The sequence below is a fragment of the Rhea americana genome, unplaced genomic scaffold, assembly GCF_003343005.1.
Source record: "Rhea americana isolate MKP2758 unplaced genomic scaffold, rheAme1 scaffold_122, whole genome shotgun sequence".
Lineage (NCBI taxonomy): Eukaryota > Metazoa > Chordata > Aves > Rheiformes > Rheidae > Rhea > Rhea americana.
In genome coordinates, this window is record NW_028185284.1 from 1,273,946 (window position 1) to 1,283,599 (window position 9,654).

General features: G+C 41.9%; 1 protein-coding gene across 1 annotated transcript in view; it reads right to left on the reverse strand.

The window, feature by feature from the left end:
- Positions 1 to 8,578, reverse strand: part of BLNK (B cell linker) — a 98,104-nt gene extending 89,526 nt beyond the window's left edge. Inside the window, exon 1 of the mRNA XM_085325734.1 lies at positions 8,527 to 8,578. Within this exon, the coding sequence (XP_085181860.1) occupies positions 8,527 to 8,562 (36 nt within the window). The 5' untranslated portion in view covers positions 8,563 to 8,578. The remainder of the gene's footprint in view (positions 1 to 8,526) is intronic.
- Positions 8,579 to 9,654: the final 1,076 nt, after the last annotated feature.

The following is a 9,654-nucleotide window of genomic DNA, read 5'->3' on the forward strand; positions in this document are numbered from 1 at the left end:
TATTACTTCTCTTTGGAAGAGATTACAGGGGGTAACGGCTGATAAAATCATGAGTAAAGTAGACAAGGTGGAATTATGAAGCAGCAAGTGTAATGTAAATAGAGTGGTGAGCACAATGGGAAGAGATTGTGGAAATTTAATTGCCACTGAATAAGAGGGAGCTGGAATTTATAAACAGGTTGGAAAGGGAGCTGGGGAAACAGGTCTGCGGTGGCCTCGCCATCACCCTGGGGGTGCTACATCACTGCCTGCTGGAAACCAAAGGCCATGTTCAGAGAAAGCCTGGTCTTTACATGCCCAGTCACCACCTCTGTGTTGGCTGCTGCCTGGTTTTAGGAGCAGATGTTTGGGCTAGGTGTGGTGTYGGTATGGAGGGTATGATAGGCCTTCAGGTCTTGTGATGGATGAGCTTTGCTGGAAAGCAACTCGTGTTCAGAAACAGGATCTCTTCTCAGCAGTGTGACTACTTTTTTTTTCTAAGCAAGTTGGTGTTGATTATAAAGCAAAATGAAGTAAGAACGCCCAGAAGCAGTACTTTCTTATGACAAAAATTAAATAGTAACTGGGAAAAAAAAGTGGATACAGTGGAATTCCTCTTTTCTTTTCTTTTTTTCTTTTTTTTTTCCCCTCAAAAAGTAGTAAGGAATAGAACTGGGCTGAAAAAGTCCTAGAAGTCTCACGGATTGCTGTGTTATATGCTTTAGCCTGGCTTTTCAAAAAAATAGCACTGTTATGCACAGAAAGCAGAAAGAAAATCCAGAACTGTTTTCATTAAGAATGTACAAGTTTAGTATTCAGAATATTTAATCAAAGTATTCAGTCTGTTTCAGCTCCATTAACAAAGTGAATTTTAAAACCAGATGCTATAAATTCATTAGTTTAGATGTGAGCCACTGAGTTCTGGAAAATTATTAAACGTATGGTCTTGGTGCTCGGAGCAGGTAGGTGTCTGCTTCCCACWGTTGTGTGAGATCTCCCTGCAATTTGTGATAAGCTTAGACTGAGCATACAGATCTCTTCAGGACTGGATCAGTGAAGGTTTAAACACTTGTTTGTTCTAAGCAAGTAAGTAAACTTAGAATTTAAAACAAACTAGTACGTCCTGGAGTATAAACCATAGGGAAAATCTGTTACATTTGTCAGATGTTTATCAGTCCTTGCTGGCTGTCCCCTATATTACAGCTRTAAATTTCTGTAGCAGTAATGACTAACTTGGAGACTAACAGGGGGATGTTAGTAAAAATAAATCCTTCTCAGAATTAGTTATATGGATTTTTCTGAGGTATTTTTCTAGAATACTTTTCTTAAAACTGCCCTTAGAAATGTTCAAAATGRAGTATTTTATCTACTTATTTTGATTTGAACAGAAAATTCCAAGATATAAATCTGCTTGGCTTTTAATGTTAAGATTTATAAATTCTTCTTTTATTCTGCAGATGGGGGAGGGCTGCTCGTTTACAGTTACGGCTTCAAGATTCGATCACTGATGACACTATGTGTGAGAGGGTCATTGCGGGTGCTGCAGCTGTGGTTGTGGGGAGTGTTAATTTGCYACTAGCACAGTTATACTGCTGTTGGAAAGGAGAAAGATCAAGAAAACTCATACTATCTACTCTTGGCTTTTGCTCATCTGTCTCCAATTACTGGCTCCAGTTAGCTCCTTTTCTCTTTTGCTCTGTTATGCTATTAATCAAGCATGCAACTTTCATGAAAGGGAAAATTTGGCYCTTTTACACTGTTAGTTAGACAAGTAGATGACAAGCTGATGTCTCACTACTTGTGTTTAGTGATGGTCGCTGAACCGTCACCATTTCCATTGTGCTTCTAGAGGACTTGGTGTCAGAGTGCACAAAAGCTGATGTGACTTTCACGAACTGCTGTTCACTATACTGCAGTCTGTTCGGCGCTCCCTGCTTACCTGCTCTCTCGTGTACCCCACAGTACTCAAACCCCCTCCTGAACCCAGGACAACTCTTCATTCTGAGCTGTTCCTTAGCCTGTTTTCTCATCTGAATGCTTTAGAAATGTTGGTTGTATTTCATCAGACCACCTTGTGGTAAATTGTAGTGATAAAGGGAGCTGAGGTGCAYGGGAAATACCCTCTAAAGTGTCCAGTGGTTTTAGAAGCCTAAAATATCTAGGACCTGTTCATATACGTGTGTGTATCTAAGAATTGCATAGAATCTCTTGTGTGTGTATGTGTGTATATATGTATACACACATAGGGGTGTGTGTGTATGTCATACTCAGAAATTTGGCATTTTTAGCCTCTGAGCAGAGCTCCTGCTGACTGTTGTTGCAATTCTCAGTTCTTATCACTTATGCAAATCAGAGTCTGGAATTTCACGTCGGGCATCCAGGCAATGGCAGGTTTTGTATGGTGACTTGCAGGGCCCCAAGAGTCCTGGGCTGGGGCAGTGGCAGCATGCAGTACGTCAAGGCGGAAACCAGCTGATGTTACCATGAGTTCCTCCTCTCTTCCAGCAAGCCCTGGCCTTGTGCACCTTACAATTTCTGTATCAGCCCAGAGTAGGACACAAAACATAGAGCTCTCTGCATGGACAGAGACTGGTTTTTTGTGACTGGAAAAAAACAGTGCATGAAGAAGCAAGGACAGGCTGTTGCAATGTAATACACTTCATGCACTGTAAAAGGAGGCAAAGTCTGGCTATACAGATAAACCCAGTGCTGGTGCTTTTAACATCTGAGTACTTGGTCRTGCAACCTGAACAACGTTGGCTCGTGTGTGCGGCAGCCCTGACTTTGGGGTGTGATGCTCGCGGCCCCCGGCACGTGGGCCGATCGCGGAGCCCGTGGCCGTACCCGGCGGTCGGGTCAGGCTCCCTCCAGGCTGCTGCCAGCGGAGCTGCCCAGCGCTGTGCGAGCTGGCGGGGGCGAGCGGCTGCCAGCGCTGTGCCTTGAGGCCGAGCAGCGTTGGTTATGTCGTAGTCATTATATCACTTAGCTGCTTTAGTCAGTGATGTGAGCACAGATGTGGGTGTGAAGGACTTGATGTACATGGGGAAGAGTAAGGTTAGACTTCTGTTAAGAAGTATGAATTCAGTAGTTAACCACTTGCCTCCTGAAATTTCCCTGGAAGTTTGAGTTGTTGAACAACTGTTGTTAATTTTCTGTTTTATATTCTGGTGTGGAATTGCAGGGTACTTTAAAGTTTTTATATCTTCCATTAATTAATCTGATTTCCTTTAAGACTAAAGGCTTTAAGCTAATCAATCCTCTGAGTAACTTTCCATGGTAGTAATAGAATTCACAGCTTAGCTGATACATTATGATTAAGGTATGTATTAAATCTGTGGAGCAGGTTAACTTTTTCAGCCTAACACCTGTGGTCTGTCTGGGATCCATCTGCATTGTAAAACTGTTTTTTAAAATTACACAAGTGTGAGGATAGGCTACTCAGGCACAATGCAAAACTAGAAAATAGAAATAATACAGGGGTGTCTTGAAGTTTGGCTTGCTTTTTATGTAGTTATAAATGGAACCATGACACTTCATAACACTTTCCTCAAAAAGGAAATGCTCCTTCAATTAAAAAGGAAGAGAAACCTTGATAATTAAATTCTCATGTTTGGTGAAAAGCAGGCGCTCTCAAAGATTGCGTACCACAGAATGTGTGCAGGTCAGTAAAATCCTAGATGTAAAAATACGTAGAGAAACTTGCAATGAAAAAACAAATGTAAAAATATATGTAAAAAATGTTGTGAATAGAGTTATCTCTTACAGATATCAATCTTAGTAGGTATTTAGATTATAGGTATCTGTCCCTTGTAGGCATCTGTTACCTATCATATAGGTAACCTGCAGTAAAGCTTGACTCATAATGTTCAGTAGGTTACAAGGGAAAGAATCTGATATCCAAAAAAGAACCGTATCTTGGAGGATATTCTTATTCAAGTAGTGAAAGGATGACTGAAGACCCGTTTGGAATACCTTGTGCCCTTCAAGTTATTGGTATATACTTTGCGTTGCAGAAATAGTAAAGGTTCAAGGAGACAAAAGAATGACTAAAAATACAAACCCTCAGGTACTTTAAGCTTAAGACTACATCTAGAAACTGCTGTGGGTGTGTGTGCATCGAGAAGAAAAGATGAAAAGCAGATCGTTATTGACGAGCTGTAAACTTAGTGATGTTCAAATAAAAACCCTACGCCCACTCCTAATGAAATGACTATTTCTTCCCGGAAAGAAAGTGGCATGAACTGTCTTTTCTATTCTAAGAAATATCCCTGCAAGCAAACCTTTCTATATGATTTGCCATGTAGGAGATCTTAGCTAGCAGAGTTAATTTTCTATAAAAACTGGGAGAACACCAAGAAACTCACAGAATGTTAATACAAAGGAGTTATTAGTCAGCAATTACCACCCCCCAATCTATCTTTGGTACCAGTTAATGTCTATGTTATGCTTAGGATAAGGATATCCAGCAAGAGTTTCTGCTAGCTGAATATAGATGAACATATATTGAGTGTTACATATACTTTCAGTACCTGTCTTAGGAGATCTGCGACTTGAAAAGCTGTCCAGTTCTCGCATTCTTCTTGAGACGGTAGTTTTGTGGCCATGTTGCTATCCAGTGAGAAAGGCTTGATCTAGCTGAATAATGCTAAACTGTTGCTTTACTGAGCTGCTGTAGAAATCCTAAGAGGAAGTCTTTTTTGCAACTTTTTTCCTGTTTGCGCAGTTAAAGTGCACGCCTTCTAAAAGTGACTTAGGAAGTACCGATATTCTTGTGACCCTTCTGAGTCTAAAGAATCTGTAAGTGTTGTTCTACATTAACATATGCAAACATTCATCATTAATGAAGTTGGCTAAGAGGGTTCTGCTGAAAACCAGTGTATAAAATATTTGAGTCATTAACATCTGATTTATTTATAGGTGCAACCATGGTGTGACTATTTTTCATATCTATTATAAAACCTCTTGGTGATAGCTAAACCTGGCTTGCCTACCTTGAACTCATCTGTGCAGTTGCTTGGATCCTGCTTCAGACYGTGTTTGACTCTGTCCTGGGTTTTGATGTACTGTGCTGTGGTGTTAAGACAGAACCACCAGAGCTTAGCTACAGAAGTTGTGCTTCCATACAGTCACGTTAGTAAATGCCAGACTTCACGTTGAGTCTGGGCACCATACTCTGGACCTCAAGAAAGTCAATAACTCAAAGGCAATGTATGTTCTAAAGAAGTTTGTTTTGTTTCTCCCCTCTTAAGCTCTTAGTACTATTTAAGAACATATTATTTCCAATACTATGTCACCTTTTTAAAAAGGTAAGGCTAACATAACATGCATGTTCTGGATCAGACTAGAAGTTTGTGTAGCCTACTACTTTGTTCTGACTGTGGCTGAAAGTGGGATACCTAGGAAAGGATATAGAAATGGGGCAAACCTCAAGGTTATTCCTATACTCTTTCAGTCCCAAACCTGCACTAGGGGATATCCTGGACCAGATGTGGGTCTGTGTGGGAAGGTGTGTTATCCCCTATGGAAGGAGGTGTGCAATGTCCTGGTCAGTGTGCAGCTGGGAAGTGCTTCTGGCAGCAGGAGGAGGAACGAACACAGTGGTTTGGCAGAGGCTGGGGCTTGGATGGAGGTGAGATGAAAATAGTGCTGGAAAGGCTAAGGGTAGCACTCTTCCACCCTTGCCACCACTGTCCAGCCATCTCCTCCAAGCTGAATCCCTTTCCCTATTTAACTCCAGCACAAAGCATGTTCCTGATYTGAGATAAGCTGTGTACACAATTTTTAAATTGGAGAAGGGGTCAGCGTACATTTTCTAAAGTGGGACAACAAGGGAAAGTCTGAGAGCTATTGCTTTATGCTTTGAGCAACAAAATTGTCAAGATGCAGCTGCAGCTGCTGAAACAAACCCAGATTATTTTGCTCAGCAGTTCTGAGTCACCACAACAGGAGAAATAGGAAAGCTTCCATAAAAGGCTGGAGACCAACGAATGAATATTCTGCTTTCCAATTACTCTTCCTGTTTTATTTCTAAAGTAAAATGGATTTTGGGCACATTTTCAAAGATTAAAATGGACTCCAAATAAGTTAAAATGTCTCATCTGTTATCCTGCTTTAAATTTTCCTGCATGTAATTTTACTGTTAGCGACTGACAGGTCAGATATAGCTTATTGCCACCAAATACCCTTTACTATGCCAAGATTTTCCAGAACGTTGAACCCAGCAAAACTCAAATCCTGGAATTCCAGAAATGCAGGAATTAACACAGATGCCCTTTCAACTTAAACTTTGCCTTCTCAGTAATGAAAACAATCTAAGTGCCTGGCTGGGTATGTGGTAAGAAATAATATATTGAATTTTGTAGAGACTGGCCTCAAGTGTTCACAAGGGGGCAACATTCCTGTGGATGAGAGGAGGCAGCAATACCATTTTCCAGTGTGTGCAGARGGGAGAGGTGAATGTATCCTGTAAGGGATCTGCGTGCCTTGCTTCAGCACAGGAATGAGGGTGTTAGCAGGCCCCTCCCTCGGTGGGAGATGTGTGTGTGGGTGATTTGATTGATGGCTAGGTACCAGATGCTATCAGGAGTGAAATGTGAGTAAAGTTAAGTTGCAATGCAGTTATTCCTGTGATGCAGGCTGTGTTTGGTTCTTAAGCAGGTGTAAGCCATTCTGGTTCAGACATCTCAATGCAAGACTAAAAATAGTGTTTTATGGGCACTTTCAGCAGTGTGTGTGATGCCAGCAGTACGGGCTCCCCTGCCTGCCATGGCCTGCTAGGCCAGTAGCATTTCTAGAAACCACTGGGTGCCTGAGGCTGCTCCTTGCTGCCTGTTGCCCTCCGCTGCTGTGCTCATGCAGGGCATGGGAGCAGGATCCGGCCCTGCCTGCACATCCCCCGTGCAGCCATGGCCTCCCTCTYCCCTGTGTGGGTGCTGGGTCATTGCTCTGTCTACTAACTTCTGGCTTAGTCCCCTGCTGTCGCTTGGGTTGAAATCTCCTTAACTTTTGTGTCCCTGGTTTTGGGGAGAGGAGGACCCTCCAGGGGCTGACAGGATGCTGCTAGCTGTTGAAGCAGGAGGTAATGAGGAAGGGTACCCAGACCCAGGATTAGGATTCACCTCCCTCCACCAGGTGAGATGTGTTGCATGGACAGGTCATGCTTGGGTCTGTCTTCCTGGGGGGCTGAACCACAAGTGCTGTCTTATTAGAAACTGTTTACCTTTGGGGTTTTGGTCTGATTAGAGCATTGATCACAACAGAAATAGTTAAACCTGGGGATATGGGGCTGCTCACTTGGGATGCTGCAGCTGGTCTCCGATGCTGGTATTTATGCTAGCTTTCATCAGGGTTGTGGTTTTCTTTTCTCAAGTGCATGCAACAAACAGAGCTTGTTAGTATGTGTTTCCTCTTGCTTTTTGCTGCTTCCAAGGGGAGTTTTTGAAAAACAGTTGCCTTGGAGGACCTGGGGCTTGATGACTAATTCTGCTTAGTACCCTCATGCTCTAGCTGTACCTAGCTGACGTATGCCAAAGTTCACGGCAATCTGAGTAAATATGTGTCCTTAAACATGCGTTGGCTGTGGGGATGTGTGGACTGCAGGGGGAGAAGGCCTCCTGCATCCCCCAGATAAGCATGGATGAAGACACCGCATCTTTGCAGATAGCCAGGCCCTGGCGCAGCACCTGTTTGGGCAGGCTACAGTGACCTGAATGTGAACCAGCATCAGTCCTAAGCAGGTTGTGTATGTAGCTACTGCATATGCTCTGGAGCCTCTGAGATCTTGATCTGGCAAGGAAACTGGCAGGTTAAAATATTTTGTGTGTTGAACCAGGGTCATTAAAAGTTTTCATTGGTGCTGTTCACTATTGTGCTCCCCCTAAAAGTGCATTGAAACTGGTGCTATGCCTCTTGTAGGGTAAATGTGAAATGCTTGGGACATCTTAGGAGAAGACTTGAGCCTCGGAGTCCCCCTCTTGAGAAGCACCAAATATTAGAGGAATCTTAGTTAACATGCACATTTTAGACACCAGATAATTTGACCTTTATATAGAAAGGAATTCTCGTGTATAACTCTCATACATAAAGCAGGGTTAGCACACCATTATAGTATATATCAGAATGAAATTATTTCCTACAGTTTGGAATGTGCAAGTCACGAGACATGTTTTTACAGGCTACTGCTCCTTGGAGTTTCATAAAGTAAATCCTCAGTTTGTAATTTCATAGAAATCACTAATAAGTACAGGAACTGATTCCTAGATCATGCCATTAACATTTCTTACAAAATGGGGCTATATATTTTCATGAACATAGCCACTAAATGTGTTAAACTTGCTTCAAAACTTTCAAGTTAAACTCTGCTTTGCAAAAAAGGAAAGGCAGCTACATGCAACGTTTTATTGGATATAACACTGGAATATTGCTCTCATTAGCAAAATATACTTAAGCAAACTTAGAGCTAAGATATTACTTTATACAGAATATGATCCATTGTCACTGATATTATGTCCATTTTATGCAAAAAATAACAAAAAGAACATGACTTACCATAGTCTCCTTGTTTTTCTTTTCCCAGGCGTGCATGTTGGAGTTGATTCCAAATGAGTTAAAGGAGCAGTTTCTCATGTCTGCTCTCTCCCCTTAAACTCTCCCATATGTGTTTTGTTGTTGTTAGTGTGATTGACAGGCTTGGCTTTCATGGTGGGTGGGGGAAAACATTCCTGGAGTAAAAAAAACGGAGTAAAGTGTCATAGTCTGAATAAGTTCACAGAGGACATTGGAGAATGAAGGCTTACGCATGACTGTCTGTCCAGAAGCTTGATGAAATTTTGCTAACTACTTTTGTCCTTTTTCATTTAGCAGCAAAACAAAATAACAAGCTCAAGTTGTAGGGCCTAGAAGGGAGATGTGGGCAGTAGAGAGGCAGGATCACAAATAACTAGACCAAACTGACTCAGACTTGGAAGTCAGTTTGGTAACCCCTTTTTCTAACTGCAAGGTTCTGGGGTAGCACCAGACTTGCTGTATCTTAACGTGGACATGCTGTGAGGAACAAATAAATTCGGTGCTAGACTATTGGAGAAAGTGCCTCTTGACAAGGCTTGTATTTGCTACCCAGGCAGCCTGGAGCTCCACCCTTAGCCATCATTTGATCATGCTGTCCTCAGATATTTGTCCAACCTGATCTTAAAATTTCCACTAAAGGAGACTTTTATAACATCTCTTACATCCTGTTCCTATGTGTCGCTGTCCTTATACATTTTTCTTTTCACTGCTCCCTAACTTAACTCTCTTTTTCTGAAAAGTAACTTGTTCTTTTGTTTCCTTTGCCTGTTGAATCTGGTGATCACCCACAGTACTGCACCTTTGGAGTATATTTATTTCTCATCTTTATATATACATATATAGTATGTATGTAGGTTTGTGTGTGTAAATGTACTTTGTGTCCTCCTTTTCCTAAAGGGAAGAAACCCAGTTTCTTCAGCTTTTCTTCCTAGGCAGTGATTTATAGAGTTTTTTTGTTGCTTTTTGTTTTTTTTGTTGTTCTCAGCACTCTTTCCAATAAAGGTGTAGCCAAATTGAAAGCTAGGGTGGCCAAATTGGTCCTTGTATTGTAGTCATTTTTTTTCCCCCTGTGGTATCTGCACCTATTGGTGACAGCTGCATGCACTTCAG